This window comes from Seriola lalandi, unplaced genomic scaffold (assembly GCF_002814215.2).
Source record: "Seriola lalandi dorsalis isolate HSWRI2012SDOR001 ecotype SW California unplaced genomic scaffold, Sedor1 jcf7180002054941, whole genome shotgun sequence".
NCBI classification, from domain to species: Eukaryota; Metazoa; Chordata; class Actinopteri; order Carangiformes; family Carangidae; genus Seriola; species Seriola lalandi.
Genome location: NW_019525492.1, coordinates 159,485 through 184,902, shown reverse-complemented (window position 1 = coordinate 184,902; position 25,418 = coordinate 159,485). Strand labels below are relative to the sequence as shown.

At 44.0% G+C, this 25,418-nt stretch overlaps 2 protein-coding genes and 1 long non-coding RNA gene across 3 annotated transcripts; 1 reads left to right on the top strand and 2 right to left on the bottom strand.

Annotated features, from left to right (window-relative positions):
* Nucleotides 1–1,351: 1,351 nt before the first annotated feature.
* plekho1b (pleckstrin homology domain containing O1b) lies at nucleotides 1,352–15,979 on the bottom strand. The gene is made up of 6 exons (XM_023393665.2): nucleotides 15,682–15,979; nucleotides 13,179–13,325; nucleotides 8,255–8,395; nucleotides 6,953–7,057; nucleotides 5,936–6,034; nucleotides 1,352–5,061 (listed from the first exon to the last, which is right to left on the bottom strand). Exons 1-6 carry the CDS (start codon nucleotides 15,706–15,708, stop codon nucleotides 4,357–4,359), a joined length of 1,224 nt encoding a protein of 407 aa, XP_023249433.1. The 5' UTR covers nucleotides 15,709–15,979; the 3' UTR covers nucleotides 1,352–4,356.
* Nucleotides 8,391–12,226, top strand: LOC147817556 (uncharacterized). Its single transcript, XR_015436257.1, has 2 exons — nucleotides 8,391–9,969; nucleotides 10,690–12,226. It is a non-coding gene; the product is annotated as an uncharacterized LOC147817556 (long non-coding RNA).
* Nucleotides 15,980–18,741: 2,762 nt separating the features above from the next.
* crdhl (cone RDH-like) lies at nucleotides 18,742–24,810 on the bottom strand. Its single transcript, XM_023393666.2, has 7 exons — nucleotides 23,702–24,810; nucleotides 21,138–21,272; nucleotides 20,367–20,558; nucleotides 20,123–20,284; nucleotides 19,922–20,041; nucleotides 19,532–19,736; nucleotides 18,742–19,388 (listed from the first exon to the last, which is right to left on the bottom strand). The coding sequence occupies exons 1-7, from the start codon at nucleotides 23,853–23,855 to the stop codon at nucleotides 19,283–19,285; spliced, it is 1,074 nt and encodes a 357-aa protein (XP_023249434.1). The 5' UTR covers nucleotides 23,856–24,810; the 3' UTR covers nucleotides 18,742–19,282.
* Between the last annotated feature and the right edge of the window lie 608 nt (nucleotides 24,811–25,418).

Sequence of the window (25,418 nt, the reverse complement as noted above, 5' to 3'; positions counted from 1 at the left end):
CACTGGTTGTTCACTCTGTTCCTAACACAGTGCTCAGTGTCAGTGAAGAGTAAATCACAGCTGCAGGACGAAGCCTCTCTTCTTCATGTAAATATTTTTGTTTTGATTTGACAAACAAATCAGCTGCAGACAAACAAACACAAAGCTCAATGACACAGGCGCTGAAGCTCCGCCCCCTCTACCTGTCCGTGTTGTGCTCTCTCTCTCTCTCTCTCTCTCCTCCTGTCCCTCTCTGCAGGTCTCTGGATCTGAGACGAGACCATTTACTGCCCCCTGATCCAGCTCATCACCTGCTGATACTGTTATTATTATTATTATTATTATTATCATTACTCCCACTCTCAGTAGTAGAATCTTTATTATTAGGGGTCCAAGTAGCAAAGAAAGTATTTTTCTTTCTTTCTCTGCTAAAGTTGTTTGTAAAAAACTCCTGGAGAAAAATTCATCAAAACTGTCAGATTGGTTGCAGATTCTACCCACTACTCAGGCACCAAAAATTAAACTAATTGTCCGATAGGTGGCGCTATAATAGTGAAATATGCGTTGGTGCAATTTTCTCGAAACAACTTGAACTACTGCCAAAATTAATTAGTCATTTTGATCTCTAAAATCTTCTGCATCTTCTCTCTTCTGCTCTAAAAACACTTGCTCTTTGAGCCATTTTCAAATGATTAAACGTAAACCCAAAACAAACTAGTGCAAGTTCATCTGATGCTCATGGAACTCCGTCTAAATCATCCACTGACAATGCTGATGACAAGTTATTTATCTTATTAATCTAAAATAAACTTTTAAAAGTAAAGTGTAGAGCAAACATGCAATTAAAGCATGTGGTATTTAAATGCTTGCTAGCTGCTTGGACCCAGATAACTGCTGCCAGCAGCTATAATTGTTATTGTTGTTGTTCTGTTGGAGGTTCTCTGTTTCCCGCCTTCAGGCTGCGTCCAGGTGGTTTCAGCAGAGACCTGTGTCCACAGTCCAACGCCTGGATTAGATGACGACAGGTAAATCTCTCAATGAACCAGAGACTGAAGCACAGTTACGACGTGTGTTTGTGCGTGTGTGTGTGCGTGCGTTTGCTTGTCTTAAAGATTCATGTCTTCGGTAGGAACCAATGAGCTCAGAGCTGAGAGACACAGATGTGGGGACGATGAGAGACGGACCGACAGAAAAGTAGCTGACTGCTCCTTTAACAGAGAAAGGTGAGTGTTCTGTCTGCAGGTGTGAACTGAAAATGTCATACACCTCAGCTGAGTGTCAGTTTAGGACTCCTGGTTGCCTAGCAACAACACACACACACACACACACAGAGTGTCTAATTAATGCCTGGTTAATGAGACACTGATCCAGGTTCAGTTTGCAGGTTTTATTTTAGCACATGAACTGATCACCAGCTTCACATCACTACTGGACTACATCCCCCAGCATCCACTCTGGTTTAAGGCTACAGCAGCTGTTCAGTGCCACAGAAAAACAGGAAGACTGAGAATAAAACATTTAAAGAAGCAATCCACCATTTTAAGTCCGGACCAGATCGGTCGGGATCAACAAGACCAGAATCCACAGAGCAGATCTGTGATCAGTGGAATAGAAACTCTTTATCTGTGATTTAAAGGAACAGTTCAACATGTAGAGAAAGACTCACATCTGGAGTCAGGGCATGGTTGGCTTATCTTAGCTTAGCCTAGCTTAGCTTAGCATAAAGACTGTACACAGGGGGGAACAGTTGAAGAAGAACTCAAAATTTGTGGTTTTGGTCCAGTTCTACAGAGACAGCCGGTCTGGAGCAAGAACCAGACCTGACTCAGTCTGAGTCATTATCACTTTAGATTATTGGTAGAACCCTGCTGTCATGGCAACAACACTTTACTCTGATTGGGTGATTCATGACCTTCAAGTGAGTTCATACACAGGAACATGATGTGTGAATTCATTTAAGAGGTGGGGGGCGGGGTTAGGGGTCTTACACCTGTGCTCCCTCTGTGGTGGTTACAGGTGCTGGTCTGTGGTGGACTGCCCGCGCCTCCTGGACCTGGACATGGACCTGAGGCGGGTTCACACCTGACTGGGAGGAGTCACGCAATGTTGAACTGTTCCTTTAAGACCATGAAGAGTCACAGTCCAACACCTGGACCACAGGTAAATCTCTTCTTCTTCAAACTGCATCATAGCAACATCTGGAGAGGCTGAGAACATCTGTAGGATGTCTGTTGTACACCGTAAAAACATCAGTTACAAAAATACTGTGTGTGTGTGTGTGTGTGTGTGTGTGTGTGTGTGTGTGTGTGTCTCCTTCAGTATCTTCATCGACACAGAACAGGAACCAGTTCAGTACAAAAGTCTGGTTTAAAAAAATAAAAGTCTCCTCATTAAAGTCAGTGATTGTAACAAACAGTTTGATCCTCAGGTTTCACTGACTTCAGATCAGATCCTTCAGAACCAGATTCACCCAGAAACAGGAAACACAGCGACACATGATCAGAGACCTGATGGAGGTTCAATAATCAATGATGTTCATCCGTGTGTGAAACCATGGCGGTGACACTCGTTCATCAGGACCTGCTGTCACCTGTTCTCAGGTAGACCCGAGTCCAGACCTCAGTGTCTGACAAAACCTTCACACTCACAAAGAAGACCTGGACCCAGGAGGTCTGGTTCTGCAGGTTTGAGAAGGAAACAGCAGCTGTTGGAATTCATCAGCTCCAAAACCTCGTACCTGAACCAGGTCTGATCTCTGTGCTCAGACCAAAACCTGAACGAAGCCCAGCAGTTAATGGACCCGGCGAACCGGACTCTGCTGACATCACCAGCCTCTGTGCTGCTGGATGTTGTTGCTCAGCGACAGATTGTCACCTGCTGTAAACGAACTGTTGTGTGTGTTTGTATTTACAAACTGGATCTGAGCAGGAGTGGACCCGAGCAGCTGGACCCCCAACTGAACCAGACCTGGACCCAAACGAAACCCACAGACCAAAGGGGCCAGGTTCAGAGGAGACCTGATGATGATGTCATCCACGGAGCTCAGATCACTGATGATGACATCGTCGTTTGTGATTAAACAGAGTCTGAGAGAGACCTTCAAACCCCGCCTACTGTCACACCTCCAGACTGACAGATCCAGATCCAGATCCTGAATCTGATCCAGATCCAGATCCTGATCCAGATCCTGAATCTGATCCAGATCCAGATCCTGAATCTGATCCAGATCCTGGTCCAGAATCTGAATCTGAATCTGATCCTGATCAGACAGAGTAAAGGAGGTTCACACGCTGTCAGTCGACCTGACGAGGGGTCTGAGGGTCTCTGTGGATCCTGCTGATCACAAACCTGCACAACACCTTTACTCACCAGCTTTTCCCAGAGCTTTCAACCATATCTCACTGTCTTCTTCACTGAATCTTCCTCATGTGTCTTTAGGTATAGTGCTGCTGTCAGATGCTAACAGGAGATGCTAACTGATGATGAGGACGGCCTCCATGATCTTCCTCCAGATGGTTCTGGTTCTGGTTCTGGTCTGAGGTCCTGAAACTGAACCCCAGACCAGAAACCAGGTGTTGAGGCACCAACCAGGTGAGGCACAAACAAAGCTGGAGCCAACTCATTAATCACAACTGAGCAGGAAGAAGAAGGCCATGAGATAGAGTCAAAAGCTCTGGAAAAAGGTAGTACCTGAACCTAAAGGTTTGAATATTTAATCACATTTATTTATTCCCTAATACACACTGCATCCCCGCTCCCGACTCTTATCAGTTCAGCTGATCTCTTTTATGTCTTTTCAAAATAAGAGACCTGCCACAGTTTTATCCCAGGAATCATCAGCTGATTCTGGACGAAAGTGACGTCGTGTACCGTCTCACCCAGATCAGTCCTCCTTCATATGAACCTGCATCAGTACCGTCATCTGATCCTTCAGTCCAGCTGCATAAAACATCTGTACACTTCTCTACAGACACAACAACACAGAGAAACTGTGAATGTTTGAGAAAAATAAAACGGATCCAGAGAAAAAGAACAGAAACAATCAAGTATTTAAAGGTTTCATCCTCTGACTCTCCTTGGCACATTTTCATCCCTCCAATCAGAGACGTCAGAGTTTCTGAGAAGGAACCAAGTGTTTCCTTTGTGCAACTGAAAGAGACGCTACATGAGGGTCCTATAAGGGGCGGGGCTTTAGCTGAAGGTTCCTACAGGGGCGTGGCTTTAGCTAAACTGGTCCTGGTCCTGGTTCCTCCTGAAAATCTAAACCTGCATTTTTCCGAATAATTTAAAAGTGGTTTGTCAAGTTCTCAGCAGCTTCGTGTGAAGTCTGGGACCAGACCGTGAACCGGGTCGTACCAGTGAGTCAGGACCTCCGGTCTACATCAGGCTCTTGTGGTCTGGGTTTAGTTTGGTGCTGTTGGAGGGGGTGAGGGGGGAGGAGGAGGAGTCCAGTTGTCGGTACAGCGCCCTTAGCTCCTTCACCTCCTCCAGCACCTCGCGGGCCTGACTCCAGGCCGCCGCCGCCTCCTTCAGGAGTCTCTCCACTTCGCCTTGCGCCACTTCAGCCGCCTCCTTCCGCTTCACCTTCCCGTGCTCCCCGTCAGCCTCCCCCCGCACCTCCGTCAGCAGCTGCTCTGTCTTCTCCAGCTTCTGGCTGATGAGCTCCTGCAGCTGGCTGATGGGGGTTGTGGCGCCGGGCGGTGTCGAGGCCGGAGAACGGGTCAGTGGCGTATTCTTGTTCTTAGCAGCTTTAGTTTCTGAGTGTGACAAGATCTCGTCCATGGAGGCGCAGCGGTTTTTCTCCGCCGTCGTCAAACCTCTTCCTGGCTGAGGTGTTTGTCCAGGACCCGTTTTCTCCCACACCACCACCACCTCACGAGGAAGGCTCTGGGATTTCCCAGAAGCCTCAGCGGCCCTGGTAGAAAGAGCACCATCAGTTTTGGACCTGGGACAGTCTGGACTGAGGTGGGACTTGTCCAGGTCGGCCCTAAAACCATTGCAGCTGTTGGCTCCCTGAGACAGAGCGTCCTCCTCCTGGATCAGGTCCAGAGTCAGCATCCCGTCTGAGGAGGACGTCGAGGCCTGAACAGAGGAAGAGGAGGAAGTGACATCACTAACAACACGTTCAGACATTTGTATGAAACTTCAACATGAATTTATCTGTGCTTCAGTTCAGTTTATTTGGTTCTCATGAACAACTGTTGACTCTCAACTGGGTCTGTTCTGGACTGGGTCTGTTCTGGACTGGGTCTGTTCTGGACTGGCTCTGTTCTGGACTGGGTCTGTTCTGGACTGACTCTGTTCTGGACTGACTCTGTTCTGGACTGGCTCTGTTCTGGACTGGCTCTGTTCTGGACTGGGTCTGTTCTGGACTGGGTCTGTGTCTGTTCTGGACTGACTGGCTCTGTTCTGGACTGTTGTTATTCTGGCTGCAACTCAATTATTCATGATCAGTTTATTATTTTCGTCTCATTTCAGTGGCTTGAGTCAGAGAATATTTTAATTGTTTCAGTATTTTTGATAATTAATGATAATTGATTATAAAACAGTTTAAGTAGATTATTTGTCTGTCAATCAATCTATCAATAAATTGATTAAACTAATGATCCCAGCTCTAGTTACCACTGGGCTCTTTAATTAGATGATTCGATATATGATCATTTTGCTGCAGACGACACTATATAAATAAATCTGCATCATATGTCCACATGTTCAGTTTGCTCGGTTGTCATGGAAACGACTCTCAACCAGGAGGACCAACGCTCCAGAAGGGAGTCAGTAAGTGGACCTTGAGTTGATGTTGTTTCTCTGGTTGAGCATGAACCGGTGAGTGCTGAATCTACTGATGAAGACCATGTAATGTGGTTTTATGATGAAGGAGCTTCCCACAGAGGAAGAGGAAGGAAGAAGTGTTGGAGGAAGAGGAGGTGATGATGAAGAGGAGCATTATACTGACCACGGCCAGCAGATGGCCTCTGGTCGGCAGCCGGCGGTTGTGAGGAATCTTCACTCGATCTCGAGTCAGGTGAGACAGGTGAGAGTCTTCTACTGTCACCTGGAACATCAGCACAAAGAAAACATGTTCACAACGTGACCTGTGAATGTTAAAGGGCCTGGGACTGACTGCTGTGTGACCTCCGACCTGACCCCTGATGACCGCTGACATGATTCAGCTGCAGTTCCTCTAACGTCCACCAGGTGCTGCTGGGATCAAACTCTGGCTTCTACAGGTACAAAGTCAGCTCTGACAAATAATCTAAACTCATTTACTGTCTTTTCCCTGAGCTTTTAGCTGCATGACATGGTCTTCACCAGTTGTCATGGTGATTATGTCATCTTGTTGTCAGGCTGTAGCTGCTGCTTCACCTACATATTAATACTGTTTGCTTCATGGTGCTGTCGACATGGAAAACACCACAACATCAATACGACATGAATGTGGCACAGGTTCATGAGAGGCTTCTTTCAGCCTGGAACACTGTGTGAGAGAGAGAGAAACATGATCGATCAGATTATTGATCGGAGTATTGACGGGTGGAAAAGGGGAAGGTTGTTGACTGAATGTTGTGTTAGCAGACGGCAGCCCGCACACACTGAAATAAACACGACAACACCGCAGTAAAAGGAACTCACACGTTCTAAAAAACAGACATGTAGACAACTGCAACATAACCACGGGTGGTTCAACACTACAGGAAGTTAGCTGTTGCACTTTGTCAGCAGTGACAGACTAAAATAGTCTCCAACAAATCCTCTGTTTGTTCGATTAAGACAAACAGGAAGTCAGAAAGGGTCGAGAGACGGACAAACACTTTGTGTTACACGTGATTTGTTGACAGTAGAAAACTGTAGAATAACACCTGATCTTTTAAACAGTCAGTCCTCAGACCTGCTGTAACAGACTAATGGAGGCCACTTAGGGATGATGATGATGATGATGATGATGATGATGAAGATGAGTTTATGTACGTACCTCATCCAGGATTCGGTTTTTGGCTCTGGTGATGGCAGCGTTCAGGACATTGATCCAGGATTCCTTCTCCTCCGGACTGACAGCCAGGAAGACCAGGTTAGGAACCTGCAACAAACACATACAGATGAACCCTCAGCTACACCACTGTTAGCTTATAGTTTAGCTTTAGCTTGTTGCTTTGTTTACACGTGTTAACTGCCAATAAGTAGTTTTTGTTTACGAGTTTGGTTATAACTTTCTGTTTTTTTGTTTCTTTGTGGTTATTAACAAGTATTTTTGCATGTTATCTAGATAGCTGTTAGCTTGTTTTAGCCTGTTGCTAACTTGTTTTTAGATTGTTTCTCTGTTATTCAGAGGTTTAGGCTAATTTTTGATACCTTTTTTTACCTTGTTGTTTTACTGTTTTCATCTTTGAATCATACCTTCTATTGATTCTTAGTATTTAGCTTCTTTTGTTTTAGCTAGTTGTAGCTTATATTGTTTTTTGCTGTTAGCATGTGTTAGCTTGTGGTTAAGTTGTTATTTGATTGTTGTTAGCTTCTTTAATCATGCTAGCTCCTCGTTAGTTTGTTATAGCGTGATAGATATTATGTGTTAGGTGTTAGATATTTGTAACACTCATTTATCTTGGTGTTAAGATTATTTGTTGTTAGCATCCAATAGTTTGGGTTGTAGTTGTTGTCTGATGACACATGTTATTTTAAAATAATTTCATATTTTTCTTCTCATTTATGACAGAAAAAGGACAAAAAAACTCTTTATCACGTTTCAGGTTTTCACAGATGAACAGTGATTGGATAAAATTGCTGACATCACACATTAGAATACTGGATGACCTATCACAGCCCCCCCCAACACTGCAGTTTCTGAAACCTCAGTGGGAGACACATCACCAGATGGCCGTGTGTGTGTGTGTGTGTGTGTGTGTGTGTGTGTGTGTGTGTGTGTGTGTGTGTGTGTGTGTGTGTGAGGACCAATCTGAGTTTTAGGTCGACCTTGAAAGGTTTGATTCAGGGTTAGGAAATGCATTATGTCATTGAAGGTCCTCATTAGGACAGAAAGACATACTGTGTGTGTGTGTGTGTGTGTGTGTGTGTGTGTGTGTGTGTGTGTCTATGTCTATGTGTGTAAACTGCCACCCAGTCTGAAGGACACCCGATCCTCTCCCCCAGAGCATGCTGGGTATTTGAGGGCCTGCAGATATCTATTGTATGTTAATGAAAATGTTTCCTTCAGTTCAATGTCCGTCGTGTTTTTGAGATAGACAGGTGTACAGACAGACAGGTAGACAGACAGGTGTACCGTGTTGCCCGGCGAGCTGCAGCGCTGCAGTCTGAACTTGCTGTGGTTCTTCTTGCTGCGACTCTTGTTCTTGCGGATCTCCTCGCAGCGCTCGTAGTCCGATAGGTCCAGAACCTCGTCAGCCCGACCCAGCTCCTTCACCTGCACCACACACACAGGTAAAGGGTCAGAGGTCAGCTCACCAGCATGACAGTTGAGTCAGGTGTCCTGAGAGAGCGAGGAGGCGGAGCATCGTTGAGACATCTCCTGTGAATTTATGTTAATCTGACCTGAGCAGGAAAGCCCCGCCCACTTCCAGGTGAGTTCCTGTTCTTCTATGGATTCTGTCACTCAATGTGCCTTTCTGAAAATATACATGTTCCTGAGCTTTCTGTCAATATCTAAGACATTTCAACATTTAAACAATTCATTGTTTTCATTCAACAGCTCCAGCTCACTAAGACTCATGGGAGATGTAGTTAAAAATGCAACAATAATTCATTAAAGGGCAAGTTCAACATTTACATGAATCTTCTTCTTGTCAGATGAAGATGATGAAGATGATGATGAAGATATTAGAGATGAAAGGTGATTAAAGAAGAAAAGTAGAACCAGCTCAAGGTTTATAGTTCTTCCTGCTCCTGGTTAGCTTAGCTTAGCATAAAGACTGGAAACAAGGGGAAACCGCTAGCTTGTTTTTACACTTAACAAACAAACAAGATAAAACATGTTAATCAGTGTCAGCCAGGCTAATGGTTTCCCCCTGTCTCCAGTCTTTATGCTAAGCTAAGCTAAATGTGTCCTGAGTGTTGAGACATGAGAACCTTCCTCATCCTGCTGCAGGTTCTTTAAAGAAACAAACTAAATGTAAATCCAGTCAAATCCAGTAGAAGAACACTCGGACATGGAAACGTCCTTCAGTAGATTTAAATAGAAAAACAACATTCGGCTCATTTTCCTACTGATGCACGTTGATCCGAGTCTGGGACGGACATCCTGTTCCTGGGTCAGTGTGTACGATGGCCCGGAGAGCTCAACTCCCTGTGACCGAAGAACACAAAATGCAAACAGACGAAACAACCGTGTCCCGGGTTCAAGGCGTCTGTGGATTTGTTTGTTATTGTATTTGCAGCTCGTATCGTCAGAGATGTTTTCTGAATTTGTTTGTGTGTTTTTAGTCTCAGTGTTTTGAGCTGTCTGGGCCACCGTACTGTGTCCGTTCAAATACTAAATCTGTGTGTAGATACACAGACACACATGTAAACAGACACACAAACACACACACGTAAACAGACAGACACACACACACATATGTAAACAGACACACACACAGTCTGTCCATTCAAGAAGAAGCTCAACTAAAAAGTTTTTAGTTCGGATTTAAAAGAACAGAGCTGGAGTGTGTGTGTGTGTGTGTGTGTGTGTGTGTGTGTGGTAGAAACAGGGGGTTTGGTTTCAACACATGTCATCTTCAGCTGTCTCTCTCTCTCTCTCTCTCTCTCTCTCTCTCTCTCGTTCAGGTTCTGGGCAGTCTCTGTGGACTTTCTGGATCGTGGTCTGGATTCTGGATTCTGGAGGTGTGTGACAGTGAGCGGTGGATCAGCTGGTTGTTCTGGTTCATGTTTCTAGGTCTGAGACACAGAGAGGAAGACCAGCAGAGCTGACTGAGAACAGTCACACACACTGACCCAGATGATCCACCTGAAGATTCATCGACAGATATCTGGAGTTTGCAGGTGAATGGCTCACACACACACACACACACACGCACATAGACACACACACATACACACGCACACACTCACACACACACACACTCAGCAGGTGTTGGTGTGTCTCCTGCAGCAGGTAAACCTCAGCTCATTAATCTCCATGGAAACACCATCCATTATTCACCAGCTTTAAACTGAGACTTCCTGGGAGAGAGGCCACGCCCACCACACAGTGAGGTCAGTCGCCGCCTCGGGCTGTTCCCTCCTCCTGCTGATGTCACTCTGCCTGCATCACCAGTCAGGCGATCAATAATCAATATTCAGTTCAGTCTCAGAGGAGCCTCTTACATAACGAGTCTGTGACCTCTGACCTTTGGACATCAGTCTAATCTGGATTTATCATGTGACTTTACCTGCACCGCTTATTATGGGCCGTAGAGACGTCTCCATGGTAACACACATGTAGACAGATGTATGTACATATCATCATCATGTGTGACACTGATGCTGACAGAGGATTACTGAGGCTTAACATGGCACACACACACACACACACACACACACACACACACACACACACACTGGATTAGCAGCCTCAGCAGACGGAGGTTAAACTGTGTTTCTGGCTTCATGTTTCTGATTGGCTGGACCACCTGTCACTCATGTTACATCACCATGTGACACACACAACAGCTGACAGTAAGACGAGGGGATTTTAACCCTTTCATGTCGTGTTCTCATCAGGACCTGGATGGCAGGGGGAGGGGCCTCACTGAGAGACTCTTCACGGTGCAGGAGCATCCGGACTGGCAGGTACAGAGAGTATTTACCCACAAGCCACCTGGTTCCTGAACTACACACCCACAGTGATGAGAGCGTCAACTGTTTTATTTATCATATGATTCTTTTATGTCAATACTTTTTATGTTGTTTACACATTTTTATTTAAAATTACTATTTAAATACTGTTTTATTCACTTTCTCGTTCTTACTTTTTACTCAACATGTAACGTGACATGACGCGACAACAAACAAACTGTTGGCTGTGAACGTTGCACACAGATAAAACCCAGTGTTACCTGTGAGGTGATAAAGACGCAGTAGCCACACCCGCAGTCCTTTAAGGTGTGTTCACTGACTGACTGAAAGTCTGTGGCTCATTATGGTTTTTATTGATAAAGGATTGTAAACTTTTGCAACTTCAAACAGTTCGGATCAATAAAATCTGTCTCCGTCTCTTCGCCTGTCACAATCATACTTCATAGACGAACTCTTTAACACTGATGATGTCATTACCCAGGAAATGAGTCCGAAATTAACACTGATACAACACACACACATCTCCTTGTACTTGTGTCGACCCTCATTGACATAAAGCATTCCCAGGCCCCCAACTCAGAACCAGAACCAGAACCAGAACCCGAACCAGACCCTGCTTCTACCCGGAACCTTAAAACCAAATCTGAACTGTCAAACCGACGTGAGGTGGTGAGGACGGAGACAGTGTCCTCATGGTGAAGAAACGTCTCGGTTTAAAACTGAAGACAACACGAGCTGAAGAAAAGAAAACTCTGCTTCACCTTTAAAGAAACGAATGTTTGATCACGATGGACAAAAAAACTAGAGACAAAAGTGCCCTGAGACAATTAGTCAACTAATCAGTTGATTAATGACATGATCAAAAATAAATAATAAACTCAAACTTCTGCTGAAGCCTGAAGAGGAAGAGACTTGAGAAACCTCAAACTGTCGACTGTAAGGGGAAGTTTAATTCTGTCAGGAACAACAAACGTGGTCAATGCATGTGTGTGTGTGTGTGTGTGTGTGTGTGTGTGTGTGTGTGTGTGTGAGTGTGTGTGTGTGTGTGTGGTTTCTCTGGTCTCACACAGAGTTTCTATTCTTGGTCGGACAGGAAGTGAATCTGGTGACGGAAGACGCTTCACACGAATCAAACCTTCACAGAAACAGAAACCTGAGAGGACGAGACTGAGACGAGTCCGTATTTGGTGTTGAGACAGTTTTCATAGATCTTCGATGGTCATGTGACGCTGAGGTCTGAGTGATGTCAGAGAGCAACTGAGCAAGAAATTAAACAGATCACTTCCTGAAAAAATCTGGATGCTTCGTTTTCCTGCAGCTGAGACGCTCTGAGACGTTCTCTGATGTTCTGTAGTTGATTAAGGTTCTAACAGGATGTTCTGTTTAAGGTTCTAGTAGGATGTTCTGCATTTGATAAAGGTTCTATCAGCATGTTCTGTGTTCGATAAAGGTTCTATCAGCATGTTCTGTGTTCGATAAAGGTTCTATCAGCATGTTCTGCATTTGATAAAGGTTCTTTCAGCATGTTCTGTGTTCGATAAAGGTTCTTTCAGCACGCTGAGTGTTTGATAAAGGTTCTTTCAGTATGTTCTGTGTTTGATATAAGTTTTATCAGCACGCTGAGTGTTTGATAAAGGTTCTATCAGCATGTTCTGTGTTTGATATAAGTTTTATCAGCACGCTGAGTGTTTGATAAAGGTTCTATCAGCATGTTCTGTGTTTGATAAAGGTTCTTTCAGTATGTTCTGTGTTTGATATAAGTTTTATCAGCACGCTGAGTGTTTGATAAAGGTTCTATCAGCATGTTCTGTGTTTGATAAAGGTTCTTTCAGCTTGTTCTGTGTTACATAAAGGTTCTATCAGGATGTTCTGTGTATGTTAAAGGTTCTACCGGCATGCTGAGTTTTTGATAAAGGTTCTATAAGCTTGTTCTGTATTTGATAAAGGTTCTATCAGCTTGTTTTGTAGTTGATAAAGGTTCTATCAGCATGCTCTGTCTATGATAAAGGTTCTGTGAGGACGTTCCGTCCTGTGTTACAGCAGTGAAACCGGAGCTCTCTGTGTGTCTGCAGCTCGGACTGAAACTCGACTCCTGCAGAACGTCGACTGTAGAAAATCGAGGAGAAACTTTCTGTTTCAAGTCAGAACCAAAGCAACTACAGAACATCGAGGAACCCGACAGACACGACAGAGAACTCACTAGAACTCTGACAGTAGGGCTGCACAACAGGCAAAAGAAATCATCTCACATGATGTGGAGCATCACGTGACAACTCGTTACCGTGGCGATAATTAAAGCTCTTAACGAGGTGACAGCAGTCAGTTATCTGCTGCTGATCATCTCCAACAATAAATCAATAATCAGTCAGCTGACAGAGTGGCAGGTGTGAGTCACTTAGCCCCCCCTTACTTACCTCTTTCTCACAGACGAACAGCTGATCTCCTCTCAGAACCACAAACCGGTTCTTCCAGATCTCTCTGAAGATCCCTTTCCCGCAGAACTTTCTGATCCAGCCCACTTTATCTGGCTGGAGGTTCTGCGACGCCGAGTCCTGTGGACCCTGAACAGGAAACAGGAAACAGGAAGTAGAGTCAGGACAGGTGAAAAATGTAACCCTTTATTGAAACAGACTGTAACAGCCGGTGCTTTCAGCTGCTCAGACTCTTGAGCTTCTTCTTCTTCTGTCTTTTTAGTTGAAACGTTTGAGAGCAAATTCTCAGTTTTTTATCTTCACCAAATTCTTTAGTTTTTTTTACTGAAGAGAAAAGTTTGATGTCAAACAATAATAATAATTATAATAATAAAAATAATGAATTTCCCTTATATATACAAATGAATAAATATACAATGAATAATAAAAAATACTAAATATAAATAATAAATAAATATAAATTAAATGAAAATAAAACAAATACAACATAAAACATAAACATAAACAAACACATTAAACATTAAAAATGATAACAACTCAAAAATAAATCTAATAAAATGAAGTCTGTAAAATATTTTAATTACTTGAACTTTTAACATTTGATTTATTATCTGTACATGTTTGTCATCAGTTCCCCCGGAGGATCAATAAAGTTTGATCTTCAAACTGTTCAATAATATTTTACTGTTGTTTCAAAGCATCAGCTGATTGAACTAAATTCACCTTTTAATGTGAAGGAATAAAAACCGATTTAGTTCTAAATATCTGAAACATTTGATGTGACGCTTGTTTTTACACATGAAGCAGATTCTGATCAACAAACTTAAATATCAGAATCACAAACCAGATCAGCTGATACAGTCTGAACCAAATTTTATTGACAAGATCATTAATGACAATGTGAGAGTGAAGACGGCTCCTGCTGAGGAGATATTCCTCTATCCCGATCAAGTTGAGACTTGTGTTTGTTTTGTGTGTTGTTGTGTGTTGTTGTTGTGAGTCAGAGAGAAGAATAAAGCTCCTCTCTCTCATTCACACTCAAACATTTGAGTCTTTTGTCATGGAGATTCATCACATTCCTGCAGCCTCAGCGTCTCCAGCCACCTGACCAACAACACGCTACACAACTACACAACTCTGTACACAACTACACATCTACACAACTCTGTACACAACTACACATCTACACAACTATGTACACAACTACACTTCTACACAACTCTGTACACAACTACACTTCTACACAACTCTGTACACAACTACACAACTCTATACACAACTACACAACTCTATACACAACTACACAACTCTATACACAACTACACAACTCTGTACACAACTACACATCTACACATCTGAGCTCATCCTGAGTGTGAAACAGTAAAGACAGAAAACTGTCAGTTTTTCTGATTTCAATCGTCATCAGTTTTATTCAGAGTTTTTCTCATTTACATTCAGAGGTTAAAAAAAATCTGTTTTTTTTTCTGTAGAAAAATCAGTTTAATGTCAGAACAGAAACTAAAAACACAAACCATCAAATACACAATAAACTGTGTCTGGACCTTCAGACAGGAATCAAACAATACAACTGCACCTCCTACTCATTATTATTATTATTATTATTATTATTACTATTTTTATTGTTGTTGTTGTTGTTATTATTATCATCATCATTAGTAGTAGTATTAGTATTAATACTCAGCTCAAACTAAAGGAGACTGTGACATGTTTTAAACTGAACTTTGTTAAGTCATTTATTTGTTTTATTATTTGTGATATAATCATATTTAATTACTGAGTGGTAACAGCGTCACAACCAGGTCACAACAGTACATTGTGCTAAACTTCAAACTTCAAGTATTATTTTGTATATTTTATCATATATTAAATCTTTAGATTTAAGTTTAGCTTTTTAATAAAATAATAGAATTAGATTCAATTTTTTTTAAGTGATTTCCTAATTTTTTTAATTTAATTTGAAATTCCTTCTGTTCCTGTGCTGCTGTTAAATGTTCAGACAAACAACATGAAACCGTGTTAACTGTTAAAAGGCTGTAATCCCTCTGTTCTCAGAGGTTTTCATCTGTTGTCTGATCGTGTTTGTGTTTGTTGTGTGAGTCCGTTTAACGGCTGTAACGTGAGTTCAGCTGCTCTCCCGGTAACGGAGTGAAACCGGATCTGCTCTGTTTTCTCTTCGGCTCTCAGGATGATTAGATCCTCGGTCAGATTCCCACCATCTTCTCATCAATCATCTTTGTCCATAATATTTAATCTTTTTCTCACTTTAAACCGTTTAAATCATCAATAACGCCCTTATTCTGAAAAGCGGAAGTCGGGTCTTCAGCCAACTCGCTGCTGCTATTGCCTTCAGAATAAAGGCGTAGAAGTAATCATAGAGGCTTTTGTTCCTCGAGCTTCGGTTTAACGTTAGAAAACCGACCGTCACGAGCCGCCGGTGGCCCATGTCGGTTCCGTTAACACTCACCCTTTTCCCCGAGTTGTTCTTCTTCATGCTGGCGGCTGTCAGGCTGCCGGCGGCGGACCGGTGTCGGTACTTCACCCACTTTCACGGTAACTCCGTTATTTCTCCTGAGAGCGCGGCACAGCGGCGGGAGAAGAAGATAAAAGCGGGTTAAAGCGGTAAAAGTCCGGCGGGAGACCGGAGCCTCCGCCGTTCTTCAGCTGTTGATCCTCGGTCTGACTCCGCTCGTCGCCCCGCTGCTCTGTGCTGCTGTCGCCGGGCTCCGCTGCGCACTGACCGGCCAGGAGCCGCTGAGGGAGTCGGTGTCCGGTTACTCCTCCTCCCCCTCCTCCTCCCCCTCCTCCTCCTCCAGACTCCCCGCTGGCTCAGCGGCTCATCGGCAGCCCCACAGCGTCCCCCACCGGCAGAAACCGACTGCAGCACACAGGGATGATGATGATGATGATGATGATGATGATGATGATGATGATGATGATGATGATGATGATGCAGACTGTGTCCCTCCATCAGCTGTCTGAGTCCTGACCTCAGCCCACCCTCCTGGGGTGGGGTGGGGGGGGCTGTTGACCCCCACCACACCAAAGAACCAGCAATTAATTAAATGGTTATTGATTAAATAAAACGATTTTAGTTATTAACCGCTGAAGTCTGTTTAAAGTCAAACTGGTTCCATCTTATTATGATCATCATGTTCTTCACTGCTGATCAGACAAAACCAGGTCCAGAGTCTGAGTCTGGGTCTGGGTCTGGGTCTGGGTCTCAGGGAGAACAAAGTCTTTTCTCTGAGAATTTAAACTAGAACATCTTGAGAGTCCTCTACGAGACCAGAACCTCAGGGTGGAGGATCAAGAGCCTGTTATATGATGGTACAGTATGAAGTGGATCTGGGGGGGTTTGGACCCCCGGGCTGTTGTCCACTCCGCCCAGTTGGTGATCCAGCTTTGCTCAACACCATCCAACATCAGCCAGGCCTCATGACGAACATCAGGGCTGGACCTGGACCATCAGGTCTACGGGTCTGTTGTGGTTCTGGAACAGATTGGTGTTGGTTTGCAGCAGCAGGACCAGGGGGGTGAGGTGGTGGGGGGGGGGTTGTCCTCGGTCTTCGAGTGGAGGATGAGGTGGATCAGTCTGGAGCTGGTCTGTGATCCTCAGCTCAGATCTGGATCAGTGTAATCCGGTTCAGTGTGGTCTGGATGTTGGCAGATGTTTTGAGGCTAAACTCTGATCTGGAGTCAGTTTCACTCAAACTGGGTCAGACTGAGAGAGAGAGGCTGATCTGGAGATTATCTACTGACACAACAACAACAACACAACATCTACTGACACGCTTCACTAAAGACACACAGCACACTGTTTCCTGGACAGAACCACATGACCTGGTTCTGGTTCTGGTTCTGGTTCTGGACAGTGATCAATTTCTAAATGTCTTTGAGGAGCTGAACATGTGAACGACTCAGTGTAAATGAATGAATTGAGGTTTAAATGAAGACCCCTTTAGATCTAAGTGAATATTTATTGATCGTTAATTTATTATTGGGAATTTATTCTTCATATCTTTATGTTGAATTGTGTGTTTACCTGGAGACAGATTTAACATCTGGGATTACCTGTTGGTCAAACACCTGTTTTACCTGCACATCATCATCCTCATCTTGTAATCTGATTTATAATCTGGTTATTAATTCCTCAATCAGTTCGCTTCATGTTTCCTCTCTGTGTTTCGATCCGTCTCGTTGTCCTCGCCGTAAATGTGGCGTGGTGTTTTTCCTCAGGCCTGTGACACGGCGTCTGAAGAGGAACAAGGACTCATGGAACAGAAACATCTGTGGGTTTTCACAGAGTCAGGTCACATGACGCTCACCTTCGTTACCTTGATACAGTGACTCTGCTGCCACCTGCTGACTCATCGGCTCATCAGCTCTATTTTCTTCATTAGTCAGTAACAGATGTCGGACACCTCACGACGTGGAGTCTAGTTGTAGAGAGAGGAACAGTGAAAAACAGACACTTTTACAACTTAAAGGATTTATCAATATCAGAGTATTCTGTTGATTGATTAATCAGGTAATTGTTTCAGCTCTATAAAGACTGAAGCTCCTGACATATTCCTACAGGGAGTGACAGCTGAGGTCACATAATTCATTCAGATGAAGGAGCTGTGTGGATGAAAACACGTTCACATCCTGCTGCTGTTCAGTCAGACTCGTTGACCTCGCTACGGTCGACAGATGTAAGAATTATAAATATTTTATCGTAGGTGCACGAAAAGGTGAATGAAAATATGATCTGATATGAGAAAGATCTTCAACAATGTAAAATCATTCACAGCGTTCCCTGGTTGATTTTATTTAGTTTGTGTGTGAGATGAAAACTCTGTGTGTGTGTGTGTGTGCATGTGCATGTGTGTGTGTGTGTGTGTGTGTAACAGCTGCAGAGAAATCTCCACGACGACTCTGCTGACTGTACAACAGCTGAAACACACACACACCTGTCTGCTGTGTGTGCATAATATCAGGAGCTAACAGCAGTTAGCCACCATGCTAACCACCTGTCAACAGAACCAGCGCAACCTCTGACATCTGACAGCCCATGTAACCTGTTGGTCTCTACGGTAACCGCTATGATCAGACTTTAAATTCCAACACACACACACACACACACACAGACTAGTGTTTATGGTTTGTGGGGACCAGGTGTTTGTTAAGTCATGTGAGGACTCTTCTCATTGGTCGAACCAGACTGAACTAAACTTCAATTAAACCTGAACCCTTAACTGACAGACCTGCAGTCTGACTGTTTTTAAGTGACTTGTGGGGACATTTCCAGTCTTCAATACTTGTGGGGACCACCACCCTCACATATCTTGATTTATAAAACAAACTGAGATACACTTCTGATGTCTGTCTTTATATAGAATTAATCTAACTCTGGTTTGAGTCAATCACTTTTATTTAACTCACATCATTTAACAATCTCATCACAAGATAGACTTATTTCGTTTTTCTAAATCTAAAATCAAGAGAAAGATAAAAGGAAACGATAAAACAGGAAGGAAACATGTTGGTGTTTGAATTTTATTTTGAGAAAGCTGTATCTTCAAAATAAAAGAACAATCATTCCGACCTGCACACAGGTCAAAGGTCACAGTAAAACACTCTCCAGTCAGACACCATGTTCTCAGTCCAGTCACTCGATGACTGTATTTTCAATAACATCACTATGAATTTCTATTTTCTTTACATAACACCTTCACAGCTGTTTAATAAAGTTTTAGTTCCATGTTTTTATGGAAAATAAATTGACAGAAAAAAACTAATTCTTCAAACAATAACACACAACTCTGACACACTCACTAATATTGATTTACTAATGCAAAGAAATAAAGCTATATTGATTATTAATATTAATATTAGTGGTATTGCTCAGATCCTGGACTCTGTTGCAGGCTGCCTCTGATTGGCTCTCGTCGTTGTCAACCACAGTGAACATTTTACTGATGCTTGTTGTCGTCTCTTCTTCTGTCAGATCTGATGGGGGCGCTATCATCTGCAGATCCTTCCCTTCCTCTTTTTCTACTGCGCGCAGACATCAGGGTCAGAGGTCAGCATGTGTCCTTTAATCCAACCAATCGGGAGCTCTCCTCCCACAGCTTCCTTGCCACCACATCATCCTGTCCCTCTGGGGCTACTTCCTTCTCTGCACAGTCACTGAAGACAAACACAATAAACCCGTCTCTGTGACTTATGAAGACATCAAATTGATGAATGAGTGAGTTATTTACACAAACAAATACACAAACATCCCTGCAGGTGTGCTTTTGTATTTCCAGGCCCCTCCCCCTAATGCCTACCTGAAGTATCGTCCAGACCGTTCCTCCAGGCCCGGCGTCACGGCGCAGTAAACCGTGGTCTGGGAGCCCTGAGCGGGCGTCTTCATGAGCAGCAGGGAGGGGAGGCTCAGCAGCGCCCCCAGCAGGGGGAACCAGCCGTGAACATGACGACCCAGCTCAGTCCGGATCACACCCGGATGGAGACAGAACGACGACACTCCAGAACCTGAAGGACAAGGACGATCTGAGGTCAGTGTCAACTCACTACAATGTACGTAAAAGTTCAATGTTTGAACAGTTATAATGGGAGAACCTGCTGAATTACTGTGAATTAATTCCTTTAGTGCAAAAATAGTCAAATTTTGAGTTATTCTGATTGTGATGAGCAATGTTTCTGGTGTTTGCGGGGACCTCTGAGTCGTCGGGCGAGTTCTCTGGAAAACAGGACGTTGGCCAGTTTGCTCTGTCGGTAGCTCTCCAGAGAACTGTACGTCCTCCTGCTGAAGAACAGGTCGTCGAGGTCAATACGACCTGAAGAAACAACGACAAATAACAACTGTAAAAACATTATTCCAGATATTATAAACAAACATCAGAGGTCAGAGGTCGTACCCCCCCGGTGGGCGATGGACGACACGTTGACCACTCGGCTGGGGGCGGAGCTCTTCAGCTTTGGCAGCAGCAGATTGGTCAGCAGGAAGTGACCCAGATGATTGACAGCAAGTTGAGTCTCAAAGCCGTCTTCTGTCAACCATTTTGGACACATCATCACGCCTGCAGACAGATGGAGAGACAAAGACAGGTAAACAGCCAGGTGAACATACAGACAGGTGTAGGGACAGACAGGTCGACTCACCTGCATTGTTGATGAGAATGTCCAGTCTGTCTTCACTGTCCAGGAAGTCTTTAGCGAACTGTCTGACGGAGTAAACCGAAGCGAGGTCCAGGTGTCTGATCACCACGTTACCGTTTCCTGTCGTCCGTCGGATCTCCTCTGCCGCCCGCTCTGCCCGGGTCAGATCCCTGCACGCCATCACCACCCGGGCCCCTGGTCAACAAAAGAAACACACCAGGTCACTGAGCAGATTGTTCCAGGGGCCCGATGGGTGCGTTTGATTCGACACACACAGTCATTAGTAATCCCTGTAATCAGCTCAGATGGTTTCAGCTTCTCTGAGCGTTACAGTGACCTCTGACCTCCGTGTGTGTTTGTGTGTGTGTTGAATGAGTCACATTAACAAAGCATTAGAAACAGAATCCAGTCTGTGACACTGTAAAAACAATCAACTGTGTTGAATGTGTCAAATGAAACTGTTGGAACTGCTGAAAGGTGAAAACTTAAACATGGAGGTGAAAAGAACTAATAACTAGAAGCACTCAGAGGGCGCAGACCTCCACTCAGGTTCAAAGGTCAAACAACACACGCCAGACTGCAGAGAGAAAAACTAATTCTGAGTTAATGATCTGGATCTGCCCCTAAATGTAATAGGTTCTGCTCTGGCCCCTCCCCCATCCCTCCACCGAGTTTGGAGAGGGTTCAGGACTGTTTGAGTAATCCTGCACACACACACACACACACACACACACACACACACACACACACACACACACACACACAATCTCTGACCTCTGCGTGCCAGATCTCTGCTCGTCTCTTTGCCGATGCCAGTGTTCGCTCCGGTGATCAGAATCGTCTTTCCGTCCAGACGAACCGAACAACGACAAACTCCACCTGCAATCCACTTCCTCAACACCGCCACACCTGTGTATACACACACACACACACACACACACACACACAAAACAGCTGTTACCATTAGCAACAACAGCAGGACATATTGTACGTAGTGAGTCTGGTTCTGTTGGGGATGTTCACGTCTACGCTGATGATGCTGTTAATTATCTAAAAGACTCACGTCCAGTCAAATTAACTTTTATTAAACCCTCAGATGTTTGACGTGGGAGTCAGTTTAAACTAATCTTTAACTAGAACACATGATCAGTGGAGAACAGACTTCCACCAGGACCAGTGTCAAACAACACACGCCAGACTTCAGAGGAAAAACCTCAAATTCATAGTAAACGATCTGGATCTGACCCAAACGGGTTCTTCCCTGGTTCACCACCCATCCCATTGGTTCAAATCAGAGCCAAAAGGTACCAGTAGTTACATAACTTCTTTCAGACTGGTGGTGGAGGTGGAGTTTGATGTGTCTATTTCACAACATGCAGAACATCATTCTTTTAATTACCGTCTGACCGAGCATTACCGAGCAAACATAGATTTTAGAAACCTGTTTCACCCCCAAGTCAAAGATTTTAGAACAGCCCAGTTTTTCCAGCTGTTGTTTAAATTGACATAATTCAGTGTCTCAGTGTTTTGTAGAATGATTGAATCTTGTTGTTGAACTAAACTGAATCTCAAGCTGCGTTTCCACAAAAAGACCGGCATGATCGGTTGTGTGACACTACAGTCAGCCTGTTAACATGGAGGAGATTCAGCCTGTGCTGCTGTTGATCGTGCTTTATTGCATGAACCTTTGGAAAGTACTACCCCCTGACCAGGGACTTTTTGAGGGGTAGATCAATTACCCTGGAACTAAATTTGGACCCTGGTTCCTGCAGTTGAAACGCGGATAGTTCCTCAAAAGGTTCCTGGTTCCTGGGGAAAGTTCCTGCGGTGGAAATGCACCTTCTATGTCTGACTCCTGCAGCAGCAGAACTCTGTCCTCTCTACCACAGAAATCAGACACGTTCAGAAGTTCACACTCGTGTCACTTCCACCTTTGGTCCAGTTCATCCAGCTCCATGTGGTTCAGGTCTGGAGACTGTGCTGGTCCTGACCGACCAGTCTGTCTGTCTCCCTCCACTCTGTCAGAAGGACACAGTCCTACTTCCTGCAGTACAGTGTTGTCATGGTGATGATCACAGGGTGTAGTGACACTGTTTGTCATCATCAGTTCACCAGTTTCTTCATCCTGATGATGTTTTCTGTTTTCTGTCACATCTACAGCCGAATTAAGATTATTATTTTTTTTACCACTGACCTTTGACCTGTTGAAGATTTTTCACTGAGCTGCTGAAACTTCAATAAAAACAGGAAACATGGGGCTGATGTAAAACTATAGACCGGCAGAATGTGAAGAATCAACCAGGTCCAACCGACCAATAAGAATCAAAGAGGCGGCGACGTCACTCATTCATTAAAGAGCCGAGTCAGCAGGAAGCAGGAATTTGGCGTTAATAACAATCCTCTGATAATCAGCTGCAGCAGCTTTAACTCTGTTTCATGTTTTCATGCTTCACACAGAGTTTGTAGATTTGGTTCATGTCTCATAATGATTACTGTTGACCTATGTGTGTGTGTGTGTGTGTGTGTGTGTGTGTGTGTGTGTGTGTGCGTGTGCGCGCACATGTGACTTCAGTGTCATAAGCAGTGTGGGAACTTTGAGTTTCACTAGTTTCATCTGCACTCAGACCGCCGCAACAGCAGCTTCTTTTCTCTCCGTCTCAGTTTGAGGAGAACGTTAGAGGAATGTTTCAGGCTTGACTTCATCATGGAGCACCAACACAATCAGAACCAGGGACCCGTGATGTCCCAGGTTTACTCATATCGTTTTACATCAATTGATAAATCAGATTTGTCAGGTTTGACGAGTCCTCTGTTCTCGTGCAGAGACTCTGTCAGAACCTGGTTTAAAGACCTGAACTGGTTCAGTTTTGATTATTTGTTGTAAAGTTTTCAGTGATGAACAGACAGTTTTCTTCAATAGTCGATTGATTGTTCAGTGAATTTAAAGAAAAGAAATTATGATAAATGATGCTCATATTATTATGTTATATTCTGTATTATACTTTTAATTATTTTTGTAATCCGATGAATTTGCAATTTTACAGTTTGAAGCCCTTTGTAAATCTGTTTAGTGTTCACTGCTCTATAAATAAAGTTATTAATTATTATTAGAACTGTTTTAATCTAAAAGTTATTAATTATTATTAGAACTGTTTTAATCTAAATGTAAAACAGAGGGGGGTTGTAGATGAGCAGTTAGACAAAAGAGAATAAATCAATAATGTTTGACATTAATCTGAACATGAACAGACACTGCAGGAGGTTAAAGTAAAAAAATAAAAAATAAAACTCTCCACAGACCGGAAGTTAATGATTATGAAGTAGAGGTGAGATCTTACAGATCAGAGTGAGTCCCAGCAGAGCTCCACATCTCAGCAGCAGGCCTCCCCGGCCCTCCTCCCCTGGCCCCGGCTCCATCTCCGGTTCCGACTCACTGCCGCTGCCCCCGGGCCATGGCAGCATCAGGAATCCTCCCGGACCCGCTGCTCTCATCCCTGCAGGTCCAAACAGACTGAGGAGAGACGGAGCCGAGCAGGGACGGAGGAGGCGGAGGTAGATTAACAGATTAGAGCAGATTATCCACCACAGAGCTGCTCTGGGATCAGTCAGAAACAGGAAGGATCACTGTCCACTGAAAACCAGGTATCTCCAACATGTTCTCCAGGACACAAGAAAAGTATGTGTTTTAGATTAGTGGCAAATCTATCTATATTTATCTATTTCTGAGGTTATAACTTCTGTAATAAGGTCGGATGAAAGGTCTGGTACTGACCCAGTCATTATAAAAACTAACAAGGTTTAGGTTTCAGCTAAAACTAAATCTGACACTAATAATTAAACGCCTTTTAACATGTAGTTAGTTTTAGATGTAAAATATATTATTAATATAAATAATATAATATATAGTAAAAATGTAAAAAAGAGTAGTCTACAATACCCCCCCCCAAAAAACTTTTTTTAAAATAAAAATAATTAATTAAATGAATAAAAATTAAGCAGTATAAGAGGGTTATCAAACTAGAAGTAAAAGTACATAAAAATTATACTCAGTTACAGAACTTTGTTACTGTTTTTATTATTTTCCTATGAGATGCAAGGATTAGTCGATTCATTGACCAGCTGATTGATTAAAATTAATGGACAGCCATATCAATAATTGATTATTCATTTTAAATCTTTTTTTTTTTTTTGAGTAAAATTCTGAATTCTCTGGTTTTAGTTTCTCAGAGGTCTGAAAAGTCTTCAGTCTGAATCTCTGGGTTTTGCTGCAACATATTAAAATCTAATAGTAGAAACATGTGAATTAATAAAGTTCTGGTTTCACTCTGTTGTTTTCTTCACTTTAACGCGTTTTTCTTTGTTTTGTTTTTTTGTTCCTGCCTCCGCCTGTGACGTCAGATTCTGTAGCCCCGCCTCGCCACAAAACAACAAAAACAAAATGGCGTCCTGCCGTCAGACTGGTGCGTTGTTTTGGTGCATCTCGGTCTCCGTGTTGACTTGTTGTTGTGTTTGTTAGTTTGTCTGCGGTCGTTGTCGCCGTCAGTCCGGTTCACCGGAATCACACCGGCCGCTACGGAACGTTTCACCGCCTCCAGCCTGAAAACCCGCAGCAAACCGCACTTCAGTTCCTCCAGAAAAATTTACACCGACCAATGAGAGGCAGCGCTGTAGAAAGGGGAAGTGACGTGCAGCCGATGTGGGCCAATCCCCGGCTCTGACACGGAAAGCAGGCGGAAGTCCCGCCCCCGCCTCCCGTCGAACCGGAGCGCGCCTGGAGAAGAACAGTGAGAACCCGTCCGTGCTTCGCTGTCCCGCTCCGCCGCTCCAGCAGCAGGTAAGCTAGCCCCGGTCCGGCCCGGTCCGGGTCCGGGTTAACACGCAGACGCGTCCCGAGTGCCTGGCAGGAAGGCTCAGGAAGCGCTCGGTGGTTGCAGTTAGCTGCTGGCGGAGGGGCGGTGCAGACAGGCAGTAAAACAAACGTACCGCGGTGCTCCGTGTGAGCGGCGGTGGGTCGAGCTGGGCTAAGTCCGGGTCCGTGTGCGCTCTGACCCGGGT

Bases quoted from the DNA above. Each gene is read 5' to 3' on its own strand.
- crdhl (XM_023393666.2), bottom strand. From the start codon at position 23,855: ATGAGAGCAGCGGGTCCGGGAGGATTCCTGATGCTGCCATGGCCCGGG. The intron at 20,285-20,366 runs GTGAGTCGACCT...ATCTGTCTGCAG, and splicing joins CATTCTCATCAACAATGCAG to GCGTGATGATGTGTCCAAAA. The intron at 19,389-19,531 runs GTAGGCATTAGG...GTTTGTCTTCAG, and splicing joins CGGTCTGGACGATACTTCAG to TGACTGTGCAGAGAAGGAAG.
- plekho1b (XM_023393665.2), bottom strand. From the start codon at position 15,708: ATGAAGAAGAACAACTCGGGGAAAAGG. The intron at 6,035-6,952 runs GTACGTACATAA...CTGATGTTCCAG, and splicing joins AAAACCGAATCCTGGATGAG to GTGACAGTAGAAGACTCTCA. The intron at 5,062-5,935 runs GTCAGTATAATG...TCCTCTGTTCAG, and splicing joins GAGGCCATCTGCTGGCCGTG to GCCTCGACGTCCTCCTCAGA.